This window comes from Ranitomeya imitator, chromosome 4, assembly GCF_032444005.1.
Source record: "Ranitomeya imitator isolate aRanImi1 chromosome 4, aRanImi1.pri, whole genome shotgun sequence".
Taxonomy (NCBI): domain Eukaryota; kingdom Metazoa; phylum Chordata; class Amphibia; order Anura; family Dendrobatidae; genus Ranitomeya; species Ranitomeya imitator.
Window position 1 is genome coordinate 492,610,626 of NC_091285.1, and position 13,899 is coordinate 492,624,524.

At 42.1% G+C, this 13,899-nt stretch overlaps 1 protein-coding gene across 1 annotated transcript in view; it reads left to right on the forward strand.

Annotated features, from left to right (window-relative positions):
* MYO5C (myosin VC) overlaps positions 1 to 13,899 on the forward strand; it is a 337,314-nt gene that overhangs the window by 113,304 nt on the left and 210,111 nt on the right. Inside the window, exons 5-8 of the mRNA XM_069765981.1 lie at positions 5,141 to 5,297; positions 12,432 to 12,575; positions 12,683 to 12,764; positions 12,852 to 12,959. Of these exons, the coding sequence (XP_069622082.1) occupies positions 5,141 to 5,297; positions 12,432 to 12,575; positions 12,683 to 12,764; positions 12,852 to 12,959 (491 nt within the window). The remainder of the gene's footprint in view (positions 1 to 5,140; positions 5,298 to 12,431; positions 12,576 to 12,682; positions 12,765 to 12,851; positions 12,960 to 13,899) is intronic.

The following is a 13,899-nucleotide window of genomic DNA, read 5'->3' on the forward strand; positions in this document are numbered from 1 at the left end:
GACAAGCAAGGTATAAGCAAACAACACTTAGCTTTCTCTGCTGCAATGCACAGTGCAGCAGAGGAATTCACCAGGTATGAATATTCAACAGAAGAACCACTGCACTCAGAAAACTCCTTGCACCTGCTTGGTTGATCTCCAGAAGGACCTGTATAACCAACAGTCAGCTGATGCACCAGGTGACCTTATGAAGGATAATGGGAGTGGTCACCACCAACATCAGCTGACCCAGCAGCAAAACAATGCAATAACACCAGCGGCCACCTGGGGGAAAAAACTGCATTAACCCCCGATGACCAGAAAGGAAAAAAAGTTTTAATCAGAGGAAAACCAGATCTGCCACAGATCCAAACATGGATCGTGACACTCACTTCCTGGCTTTAGGTCTTCTAACGCTTGTCCTTCATTCCCTGCAGAGAGCATTATTTTCTTTTTTAGATATGCCCCTCTCTTTCCATTTGATATACATTTCTTTTTTCCTTTTTATCAAGTGATTAAGTTCTGAGTTTGTCTATCCTGGTCTCTTAAACTGCTTCCAATTCTTCCTTTTATCGGGGTTGCTACAGATTGTGCAGTAAGAATTTAATTCAGCAAAATCTCCCATCCTTCTTGGACATTTTTGTCATTTAGAACATCTAGTTATTGGACCTTTCCTACCCTCTTTTTGAATCAATTAAAATCTGCCTTTCTGAAGTTCAACTTTAAAGTATGAGTCCTCACAGGTCTTCCTCCTTTTCTAATCCATCGAGGATAGCATGATTGCCACCTCCTAAGTTCCCAGCCACCTTTACTTGCTAAACCACTTCCTCCCTGTTGGTAAGAATTAGGTCCAACACCTGTAATAGTGTCTTTTCTGTTCTTCTCTCCTTGTATTATTGCCCAAATAGTTTCTACAGAACTACCAGTCTCTGAAGCTTGGATTTCTGTGGAGATATACATTTTCCGAATATACAATGCAGTACCTCCTCCCGTCTGCTTTATCCTGTTTCTAATAAATAAGTTGTAGTCTTCAAGGTTTGTATTCCAATCATGTGTATCATCCCACCAAGTTTCAATTATACCTATGACATCATATCTCTCTTCCTGTGTTAGCTGCTCCAATTCTCCTTGTTTATTTTCCACACTCTGTGCATTTGTATAGACACATTTAAGTTTGTAGTCAGTTTCTCCTCCCCCTCTATTTTCATTCAGAGTTTGTTGTTTTTGTTCTTTATTTACAATTCTAATAGCAGGGTTCTGAAAATTTTTTATAGCTGCATATTTTTTTCCTAGCCGTATATTTCCCATACCATATTACTCTATTTTAAAGCTCTCCTGATGAGTGTAGCATGGCATCTACCATTTATGTGTTTTCCTGTTTTTGTAAGATGTAACTCATCTCTAGCAAGTAGTCCGTCATACAGGTAATTCACTCCATGGTCAACAAAACCGTTGCTCACGTCACCATCTACGTAGCCGGTTGTTCACCTGTGGAATCCTTTTTAATCTCCTGGATTCATGTCCATCCACTGGGAAGATGAATGAGAAGACGACCCCTTTGATGTGTTTTATGTGGGCAAATACTTTACCTTTATGTTTATAAAATGTACAAGCAATCAGTTCAGTTGTTGTACTCAGACTTTCCCCTAAACTTTCAAGATGGCTATAGGTTTAAAGGAAATTTCCTGGCATAACTGATGCTCTGTGTTATACCTAATACAGGTCCTAAGGAATTTCTTCATGGAATAAGAATATAACATACAGAAAAGAGACGATTCTTATATTTTGTCCAAGCAATACACTAGATGTAACAGTTAATGATTACTGTCTAGAGTGTTACATTAAAGAAGCAGTCCTCCCACCAAACTTTTTATTGATAAACCTATGTAAATGTATATGTAATAAAGGATAAGTGAGGTAATATACTTCCTCGGTCTCCAGCACCGCTCCTGTCCTCTTCTCGGTCCTTTGACGATTATTCCAACTTGCCAGCTCACACTGTACTCTATGTGTGTGTAGGGATGTAGAAGAAGACGTCAGGTCGAGAAAACTTAATGTGAACAATGAGGTATATGAATGTTTTATGGTTACATGTTTTTATAAAGTTTTGCATTTTATTCTTATGGCAGGTTTGTGTCTTGGAGTTCCTGGATGCTTTACCTCAAGGCCGTTCCCAGGGATTGAAGAGGTGTCTCTGCTAAAGGAACTATTACAAGGCTTAGGAATATAGTTTGCATCACTCAGGGTAGTATATAGTTAAAAGCTTGGATTTAGCCCACTTCCTGCTCTAGTCAGTCAGGTTGAGAGTCAAGTTGAAAGTCAGGCGCTCCTGGAGGAGAGCTCAGTCAGAGGAAGTACTCAACAGTGGCAGTGTTTGACTGGTTTCAAGGCATTGATGCATCAGAAATGATGTGGTTCTATCAGTGTCAAGTCTTCAAACATTATGAGGACACATCTTAAGTTTCGTGCAGATCCCAGGGCAGTCTTGAGCCTAAGGCTGAAAAGAGGCTTGGGTTCCATATCTCTGTTCCCCCCCGTGAGGAAGATGCCTGTCAGGTCCCAGTTAGAGGGAAAGATGGTGGGTCCCAGGGAAGCTGTTATGTCGAATAGAAAGTCCCTGGTACCAACAGGAGCTGTTGAGGCAGGGTGCAGGTCGGACAGAATGGAGTAAAGGGCTGATAGTACACTGTTCAAAGGGAACATCATCTGGAGGGGATTATGTCTCACTCTGTGTGCCTCAACCACATGTATCCGAATTGCACAGTAAAATCGAAGCTGTTTAAGCTGACCTAAGGTCTCCTGTCATGTGTGCAGCTGAATCCGGTTCTACTGACAGGGAGGTAACAAACTCCCGAACTACAAGTGAGTGCAGAAAGAATTCAGTAGCACATCAAACTCGTGTCTCATTCCTATTTAGAAGAGGGGTTTCAGGGCAAAGAGAGCTCCTTTCCAACCCATAGCAACTGGCCCTGTACCCCCCTTTAAATGGTGCTGCGAGCAGGGTCACTTGTAGGGGTGACTGAATGACACCACCGGGCAGGACTCAAATATGGTACAGTAGATGAGGAGGCAGAAACAAAACATCAGCTTTATTGAAAGACAGAGGATTAAATGTTGGAAAATAAGACGGTTCTTGTTATGATAATGGTAATAATAGATGCCACGAGAGATAGCTGGAGCCTGTCAAGCAAGCTGTGCTCAGCTATGGCAAGACAAAGTTCAATACAAAAAATATAAACAGTTTCTACAAACTGCTCTCTTCTAACTTCCTACCTGACTTCCAATAATCGGGCCACTCTGCTACAGCACCTAGCTGCAGAAGCCTGCTCTGCACCCTACACAGTTGAACACCAGTGACACACCACTCACAGTTCTGTAGCGCTTAGGAGAAAGCCTGATAGTTTGTTGTTCTGAGCTCTTCAGTTCAATGGATCAGTCTTTTCTCGGGTCCAGGCAAATCTCGTTACCACTTTCAATGTTCATGTTACATGTCCTCAGTGAGAACTACTTTGGCTGTGCGATGCAACTCTTTCCTTCTAACGCAGTCCTCGTGATCGATCCTGATGTAACTGGGCACTATATTCACCCTTGAAGCCATTAGTTCATTTACCAGTCTCTCAGTGTCAGGACACACTTATTGTACTGTCTCTCTCACCCAGGCACAAGTCTCCTCTTCACTTCCTGAACAGACACTTCCTGCTTCTTGTTCAAACCAACAGACAGCAAGCTACAGTGGGGAAAACGACTAGTCCAAGTGAACACAAATCAGAAGAGAGTATTGTCTCTCAAAGTCACAGTGTAATTCAGTTCTTGACAGGAGCTGACCACCTACATGTGAGCCAGATGGAGCTATTACAATGTAAGTCTACGGATCGTTCAACAAGGCTCCAAAGGATTACATTGTAAAAGAGTGGTCTGGCTCACACACAGAGCACAATGTCAGTCGGCAAGTCATAATAGTCTTCATTTAACCCAGAAAAGGATGGGAGCAGTGCTGGAGACTGAAGAAGTATAGTAAAACGCTTACACTATACTACAGTTACATTTACACCAGTTTAGGCAATAACATATTTGGCGGGAGTTCTTCTTTAGGTCAACTAAAATGTTTTTATTATAATACTAATTTAAGACTTTATGGGAATAGTTAATTTATTACTTTTTAATATCACAAATGCAATTTACAGTCATATACTATATTTTTCTAAATGACTGATGTAAAAAAATGTTATTTTAATATTTTGGGCTTGATTACTAATTTATTTTTTTTTAGCGATCCGTTCAAGGTCAGTGTAACATTACCACTTAAAGTGGAAATTTACTGTGACGCCATAATTCTTTGGCTATTAGTGATGAGCGAATATACTCGGTACTCGAGATTTCCCGAGCACGCTCGGGTGTCCTCCGAGTATTTTTTAGTGCTCGGAGATTTAGTTTTCAGCGCCGCAGCTGAATGATTTACATCTATTAGCCAGCTTGATTACATGTGGGGATTCCCTAGCAACCAGGCAACCCCCACATGTACTTATGCTGGCTAACAGATGTAAATCATTCAGCTGCAGTAATAAAAACTAAATCTCCGAGCACTTACAAAACTTGGAGGTCCGCTGAGCATGCTCGGGAAATCTCGAGTACCAAGTATATTCGCTCATCACTATTGGCTATCCTTATTCAAAAAATTCAGATGTACGACTGCTATAAGCTGGCACTGATTCACACTACATTTATCATCAGTATCCAGAAAATTGTCAACCTAATAAAAAAAAAAACCCTCCTGGATACACTTGTTTATGCTATTAATTTATACTACTTACATAGCGCCATCATATACTGCAGCACTGTATAGACATTACTTCTGTCCACTTTATGTGACATTTTTCAAGTGGTAAAATCGGCACATTTAATTGTGCAAATATGACCTGTTCCATAATTTGTGACTTTTTACCTTCAGAAAAGTGTTGCACATGTGAATCTTTGATGTATTTTTAAAATTCTTCTCCGATTTTCTTCTGGCATAGATTTGGAAATCATTCAGGATCTATCATTTATATCTTTATGCACACTGCTAAAGAGACTGAAATATGGCATCTTTTAGACGTCTTAGCTTTTGCAGGACATTGTTCATCATGTAGGGTTATTGTTCATGGATTTTCTCCAACAACAGGAACAATAAGAATCAGTCAATCATTGTGAGCGGAGAGTCTGGAGCTGGGAAGACAGTGTCTGCGAGATATGCCATGCGCTACTTTGCTACAGTCAGTAAATCAAGCAGCAAAGCCAATGTGGAGGATAGGGTGCTGGCGTCCAATCCAATAACAGAGGTAAATGTTGAAGATTAGGCATCCCTCTTCAGATCACAACAATAAAAGTTTGGTCAGAACAAATTATATTTCTTTTAATGTTTTGGTAATGTCCATTTTTTTTTGCTTTTTATCTCTAGTGCATTTTTCTGTTCCAAAATCACTACATTACTAAGCATAATTTTTGTTCAGGAGGCTGAGGAACCTGAGTCTGGTTCCCTATAGAAACCATTAGTGCTTGTACTTCTTAAAAAAAAAAATGTTTAAAGGTCTGTTTACACGTTGCAGTTTTGTTGTGTTTTTCTTCTATTTTTTTTTTTAGCAGATATGTCACAAATCCTGAAGGATTTCCTAGTACCAGCAAAGTGCATGTGATTCCTGAAATCCCATGCAGACGTTGCTTAATTTTCCCTTGCAGATTTGCAGCAGATTGATATTTGCAGCATGTCAATTCTTGAAGCATTTTTGCTGCAGATTTCATCCATGCTAATGAATGGGAAAAATGCGTCAAACACTAGTGTTGAGCATTCCGATACTGCAAATATCGGGTATCGGCCGATATTCGCTGTATCGGAATTCCGATACTGAGTTCCGATATTTTTACGATATCGGATACCGGAATCGGAAGTTCCCATAGTGCAATGATGCACTATAATTGAGTGTGGGAAGTGCGTGGGCGGAGACCGTGTGTGTGTGTGACCGTGGGGGGTCTGTGCGTGCCTGCCGGGGCTCTGTGCGGCTTACGGGCGCTGTGGGCGCGCTTGCCGGGGCTCTGTGCGGGCTTGCCGGGGCTCTGTGCAGGCTTGCCGGGGCTCTGTGCAGGCTTGCCGGGGCTCTGTGCGGCTTGTGGGGGCTCTGTGCGGCTTGTGGGGGCTCTGTGCGGGCTTGCCGGGGCTCTGTGCGGGCTTGCGGGGGCTCTGTGCGGCTTGCGGGGGCTGTGTGCGGGCTTGCCGGGGCTCTGTGCGGGCTTGCCGGGGCTCTCTGCGGGCTGCCGGGGGTCTGTGCAGGCATGCCTGCAACAGTGACAGTGATTGACACATTAGCCAATGATGGGAGAGTAGTAGTCCCATCATCCGGCTAATGTGTTGAATGTAAAAAAAAAAAATAATACATACTACATACAATACATTCATACATTACATACAATACATACAGACATACAGTACATTAAACATAGAGTTCATACTCACCATTACTTGTCACTTTGATCCCCGAAGCCAGTGTCATCTGTAAAAAAGATTAAAATAGCAAACAACCAATATACTCCCTGTCCGCAGAAATCCATGAGTGTCCCAAGACGATCTCCCGTGGAGAACGGCAGCATCAGCTGTTGTGACCGCTCTCTAGGGGCTCCAGGAACATAATGACGGGAGGAAGGTATCCTTCTGCACTGTATTCCTCCGCCGCTGTAAAAAAATAGTCCCTAGTCTCACTTTTGACATTGCTGTATGAGAAATTTTCCCACGCAGCAATTGCCATAAAGTGAGACTTTGTCCTAAGGTAACCTCTCTCGTGGATTTCTGCGGACAGGGAGTATATTGGTTGTTTGTTATTTTCATATTTTTTTTACAGATGACACTGGCTTCGGGGAACAAAGTGACAAGTAATGGTGAGTATAAACTCTATGTTTAATGTACTGTATGTCTGTATGTATGTATTGTATGTAATGTATGAATGTACTGTATGCAGTATGTATGTAGTATGTATGTAGCATGTATGAAGTATGTATGTAGTATATGTTTTTTGTTTTTTTTCATTCAACACATTAGCCGGATGATGGGACTACTACTGTCCCATCATTGGCTAATGTGTCAATCACTGTCACTGTAGTAGGCATCGTCCGATGGCACTTGTAGTCTCATCGGACGATGCCTGCACACAGGCACAGAGCCCCGGCACGCCGCACAGAGCCCCAGCACGCCACACAGAGCCCCGCACAGAGCCCCGGCACACCGCGCAGAGGCCCGGCACACACGCACAGAGCCCGGCACGCCGCACAGAGCCCCAGCACACATGCACAGAGCCCTGCATGCCGCACAGAGCCCCGGCATGCCGCACAGAGCCCCGGCACGCCGCACAGAGCCCCGGCACGCCGCACAGAGCCCTGGCACACCGCACAGAGCCCCGGCACGCCGCACAGAGCCCGGCACACATGCACAGGGCCCCGCACAGATCCCCGCCACGCCGCACAGAGCCTCGGCACGCCGCACAGAGCTCCGGCAGGCCCGCAGAGACACTCGGCAGGCACGCACAGATCCCCGGCAGGCCCGCACAGACCCCGCCCGCACACACAGACATGCACAGTGTCCGCCCACGCACCGCCCACATTCTTCCCCCCTCCGGAACATGATGTAGAGGGACAGAAAGGGCTTATTTACATTCCGATATCTGTGTCCCATTGACTTGCATTGGTATCGGTATCGGTGATAGCCGATATTTTTTGAATATCGGCCGATCCAATCCGATACCGATACTTCTGGATATCGGAAAGTATCGCTTAACACTATCAAACACACATAAAAAATGTATATATTTTATGCTGCGTTTTTCATGCCAACACATCGGTATCAATATGCAGCAGATTTTCAGGAGATTTTTCTGGCTCAAATACTGAATGTGTGCACTCACTCTAAGGCCGGAGTCACACTACAGCGAGATATGGCTGAGCCTCGCAGGTTAAAATCAAGCTCTGGCGCCGGCACTCCGGAGCGGAGCGTGCGGCTCCATGTATTGCTATGCAACCGCACGCTCTGCTCTGGAGTGCCGGTGCCAGAGCTTGGTTTTAACCTGTGAGACTCAGCAGTATCTGGCTGTGTGTGATCCCGGCCTCAGGCTATGAAAACAAGATCCGGCCGGTTTCACACGTCAGTGGCTCCGGTACGTGAGGTGACCGTTTCCTCACGTACCGGAGACACTGACACACGTAGACACATTGAAATCAATGTGTCTCTGCACATGTCAGCGTGTTTTCACGGACCGTGTGTCCGTGTACAAAACACGGAGACATGTCAGTGTTCGTGGGAGCGCACGGATTACACGGACCCATTAAAGTCAATGGGTCCGTGTAAAAACACGTACCGTACACGGACGCTGTCCGTGTGCAGTCCGTGTGCCGTGCAGGAGACAGCACTACAGTAAGCGCTGTCCCCCCCACGTGGTGCTGAAGCCGCCATTCATATCTTCTCTCCAGCAGCATTCGCTGGCTAGAAGATATGAAAAATCCTTCTTTTTTTTTTCGTGTTTAAAATAAAGATCCCTGTCCCCACCCCCCTCCCACCCCCTGTGCGCCCCCCCACTGTTAATAAAATACTCACCCGGCTCCCTCGCAGCGTCCTGTATGAGCGGTCACGTGGGGCCGCCGATTACAGTCATGAATATGCGGCTCCACTTCCCATAGGATCACATAAGCACAAAAAGGAAAAAAAGAGGGAAGGCCCAAAGGATAAAAAGTAACCAATTTTATTAAACACATGATTTAAATCAACAATGTATAGATACAAGTGCAATGAAAATGACAAGAATGAATAGTGCGGAAAAAAAGTGCAAAAAGCACACCGACCCACAAATGTAAAGTGGATGGGATACCAGTAAGAGTAGCAGAATTACATGTAAAGTACCAGTGTTTCATATCATTCGTGCCCAATCCCAATGTAAATTCACAATGTGCCTCAAATGTCTAAAGCCACAATAGGGCAGTATACATGTCCAAAGTCTGAACTCAGTAGTGATCATTCAGAGGCTACCATTAGGAATCACAAGTAGAAGGAACATCGGTGATCAAGCAGTAAATGTGACTGCAGACAATTACAATAAGGGTCTTACCCATAGTCTCCATATGGGGTTTGTTACTGGCAGCCCCAACGCATTTTTCGCGTAGGCTTCCTCGGGGGGCTGTGACTATAGCATAGAAGGCCATGTGCACACATAATTTTATTAGGGTGTTCAGAAACAGTGAGTTTTCAAGTGTAAACCAGCTTCAGAAAGTGACATGCACAAAACACTGAAAATATGAACAGCTAGGTGGTGTTAGAATAGAAATGAATAGTATGTCTTTCAAGGATTTTTTTAAACAAATTTTAGAAGAATTTTGAAGTGGACTGATTCCAAAAATTCCTAAAAAAAAAACCTCCATGTGTTCATACAGTACAGACCAAAAGTTTTGACACACCTTCTCATTTAAAGATTTTTCTGTATTTTCATGACTATGAAAATTGTACATTCACATTGAAGGCATCAAAACTAAGAATTAACACATGTGGAATTATATACATAACAAAAAAATGTGAAACAACTGAATTTATGTCTTATATTCTAGGTTCTTCAAAGTAGCCACCTTTTGCTTTGATGACTGCTTTGCACACACTTGGCATTCTCTTGACATGTGTTAAGTATATGATTCCACATGTGTTATTTCATAGTTTTGATGCCTTTAGTGTGAATGTACAATTTTCATAGTCATGAAAATACAGAAAAATCTTTAAATAAGGTGTGTCAAAACCTTTGGTCTGTACTGTAGACTAACAAATATATGCACTGCAGGCATAATTGGCCCTATTAATACAACTATCAGAAATAGATGATCCCTAAAAATTAACTTTTATTTATTTATCTATAAACATACAGGCCACAGTACAGACAGCACCAGGCTGTATTTCATGGTAACCAGGATCACCGGAATATTTCTAAGAGGTAGTTATGTAGACCTAGTAGATCCCTACCTTTCCCTAAGGATATTTCCCTTCCTTACAGCAGAGATTGGCACCCTAATATGTACTCCGTGGCTCCCCCGCTCATCGTCGATATCCCTAATCACCCTATTGCACTCTAGCACAAAGTGAAAATATTACATAGCTAGACAGTGGGAAACAAATATGCAGTAGTGAGAATGCACCAAGGTCCCTAACTAGGTCTGTTAGGCATCCTTGTGCGGACAGTCTGTCTGCAAAATGTAGGCATATATTATATGTGTATGGAGTTTTCTCAGAAGCACTTAGTCCTATGTGGTAGACTCGAGGATCCAAAAGGGTCTCCAGTAATGCAGTACCAGATGGTCACTAATGTGTATTTCCCCTTGGTTAGGGTACTTAGCGTTAAATGCACATACTCTTAAGTATTTTTTCATATAATATACCATCTTTCAAAAAAGCTTTCAATGTCACAGCATAACAAGGGCAAATAGAGCGTTGAATGCCCCCAATACATACTTGCCGCGAAGCACCGTCCCTACCCAACAGTGTGGCATCAAAAGGAGGGAGTATAATACAGTGCAAGTCAGCAATATAGTGGTCCTAATTTAGGAGTCTCACCATCCATAGAGATCTCAGATGTTCCCACTAGTGATGAGCGAGTGTGCTCTTTACTCGAGTTTCTCCGAGCATGCTCTGGTGATCTCCGAGTATTTCAGCCTGTTTTTAGGGAATCCCCACATATATTCAACCTGTCTAGCAGTCGCAAATCATGCAGCTGCCTCAACATAAACTAAATGTCCGAGCATGCTGAAATACTTCGATACCACCCGAGCATGCTCGGAGAAACTCGATTAATGAGCATACTCGCTCATCACTAGTTCCCACGAAAAACATGTGGCCTCAAAGGTATATCCACCAGGTACCAGTACCAGAGATGTCACCATATCTGGTAGTGCCATATATCTCACCCATCCACAATGGCAACACGCTGAGGTATAAATAGTACCAGGTGTAATATCAAAACAAAATTCCAACAGTCTAGGTTAATATAAAAAAATCCCCATAATAAATATGGGATATAAGATATCGTTTCAGGAGTCCCTTGTACATTGTCCCGACGTGTTTCCTCCTGGGGTGTCAGGGGACAGAATAGGAGATCTCAATCTATCTCCATGAAAAGAGACAGTGCTTGGCCCTATACTGATAGGCACAGTAGCATGCTATCTAATATGACAATTCGTTATTTCTAAATTTTATGTGCAATAGAATATGTTTTTTTCTGTATGAAAATTGTTATTCCGAACTGCTTTTGTACCATAAATAGACTTTAAACATCCAGGTTGTCCGCATATTAATTTACAATGACGTTCTAAAACATCATTGCATAGTAAGCAGCTGCACAGAGATCATGAAGCTACAGGAGCGGGGAGCCAGCAGCCTGACTCCCAATACAGAATGCAGAGTTGGTTCATTCCCGTCTCTGCCTATACACACAGTGCACAAGGGGCGCTGTGTATACAGATTAGGAAGCGCTGACAGGAGGGAGCAGGAGCGGCTTGGTCCTAACAGACCCAGATCAACTCTGTTGTGCATCTAGGAGGCTGACTTTCTTCTGTACCTGAGGCTAGTATGTCAGTGCCACTTACAGCGACAATAAGATATACTACGAAATTATTTAAATGTTCAAATGATCTTCTTTCTCCATAGGTGTGTTATGACCAAATGGAGGGCAGAATGTGTGAAATAAATGAAAAAAATATATATATTTAAAGGAGCAGGAAAAAATAACATAAAAGAAAGCCAATCCCAGTCCAAAACATTGATTCAATCCCCACCCTGTAAAATAAAAATCAGGCAAATATATAAAAATAATTGTTACGGAAAGCAGAATACCATTTAAAATGTATGTTAGTGATTAGTGATGAGCGAATATACTTGTTACTCGAGATTTCCCGAGCACGCTCGGGGGTCCTCCGAGTATTTTTTTAGTGCTCGGAGATTTAGATCTCATCGCCGCAGCTGAATGATTTACATCTGTTAGCCAGCATAAGTACATGTGGGGTTTGCCTGGTTGCTAGCGAATCTCCACATGTAATCAAGCTGGCTAGTAGCTGTAAATCATCCAGCTGCCGTGAAAAAAACTACCGTAAATCTCCGAGCACTAGAAAATACTCAGAGGACACCCGAGCGTGCTCCGGAAATCTCAAGTAACGAGTATATTCGCTCATCACTATTAGTGATCCTTTTTGGATATAAAACATAAATAAATGAAGAATATAAAAATTAGGCCCCACATATCACGAAGAAAAACACAAAAATTATATGATTGGCCCAACTTGAAAACGTTTTGGAACTCTGAAGAAAACCACATGTACGAAAAGAAATAAAAATGTGCCTGTGCATGAACGAGAGGAAATGTCCCTATCTTGTACTGGCTAATACAATGTTCTTATTCTGATATTTTTAGGCTATTGGAAATGCGAAAACCACCAGAAATGATAACAGCAGTCGTTTTGGGAAATATACAGAAATTAGCTTTGACAGGAGGTACCAGATAATTGGTGCAAACCTGAGAACTTATCTCCTTGAAAAATCCAGAGTTGTATTTCAGGTGAGTCAAACAAATCACTGAGTAATACAAACAATAACTGAAAAAAAAGCACCAAACATATTTTTTACCCTCTATGCTATATTTTTGTTCTTTTTTTTTTATTGTAGTCAGAAAATGAAAGAAATTATCATATATTTTATCAGCTCTGCGCATCTGCCTCTCAGCCGGAGTTCAAAGGCCTTCACCTAAGTATGTCCAACAACGACTTTGACTTGCTATGAACATGTACAGTGTACATAAAGAAGGAGCTCTTTCATGCTTTTTTCTCATTCTTAGTGAATGCAGAGAACTTTAACTATACAAATATGGGAGATTGTATAGTTATTGAAGGAGTTGATGACAGAAGAGATATGATGGAGACTCAAAAAACCTTCAGTCTTCTAGGTAAGTATGCAAACGTACTGTTCTTGCACTTATGGCTGTGTTTATTTTGAGAATTAAGGACTACAAAAATAAAGTCAAATATTTATTTATTGATTTAAATGATAAATCTAGGCAAAAATTGTAGACAATGCAATGCTCCCCTAGGAAATGAAATATGAAAATTGCCTCCTCAGAAAGAAAGAGGACTTGAACTCTAGTGTCAACTATTATAGCAATTCTAAAAGTCAATATCGACACTTTAACGAACCTTGTTATATGACTTAGGATAAAAGTCAAACCAGAGTCTCAATTTGCAGACTCATGTTTTGGGGTGTTGCCCCTCCTTAGTGCAAACCTATAAGTCTCCTTACACTGAAATTCACACTCCACAAAGAGAGACGTTACCCCTTAAACTTCAGTTAGAGGCCTCTCATGCAGCCAAATTAGATCTCATGCATGGCACCGAGGAGGGGCAATACCCCGAAACGTTGCATAAAACATGCACATTTTTGCATGCATTTCATATTACTTTTTACTTGCGTTTTTCCCCATAAATTTGAATAGGTGAAAAACACTGGAGAAACGTAGAAAGAAGTTATATACTGCAGATAAAAAAAAACGCTTTGAAGGTTTAAATGTGCAAGAATAACAAATTGTAGCATGTGCATGAGGTTTTAATAGAAACATCATTCACTTTGCTAGTGCTGTAAAACGGTACACTTCTGCAGCCAAAAGCACATGGAAAAAATGTGGCAAAGCACAAATGCGTTAATAAGCCCCACAACTGAGGTTTTGGCTGACTTTAATTACAGCTTATATTTTATATATAATGGTTAAATTGCTTTTACACATTGCGGTAAAAGCTGCATCAAAACCTCATCAGATGAAAACACATGCATTTCTACTGTGGTTTGCCAGGGTTTTACAATACAGTAAATGGCCTACAGACTTGTATAAGTGA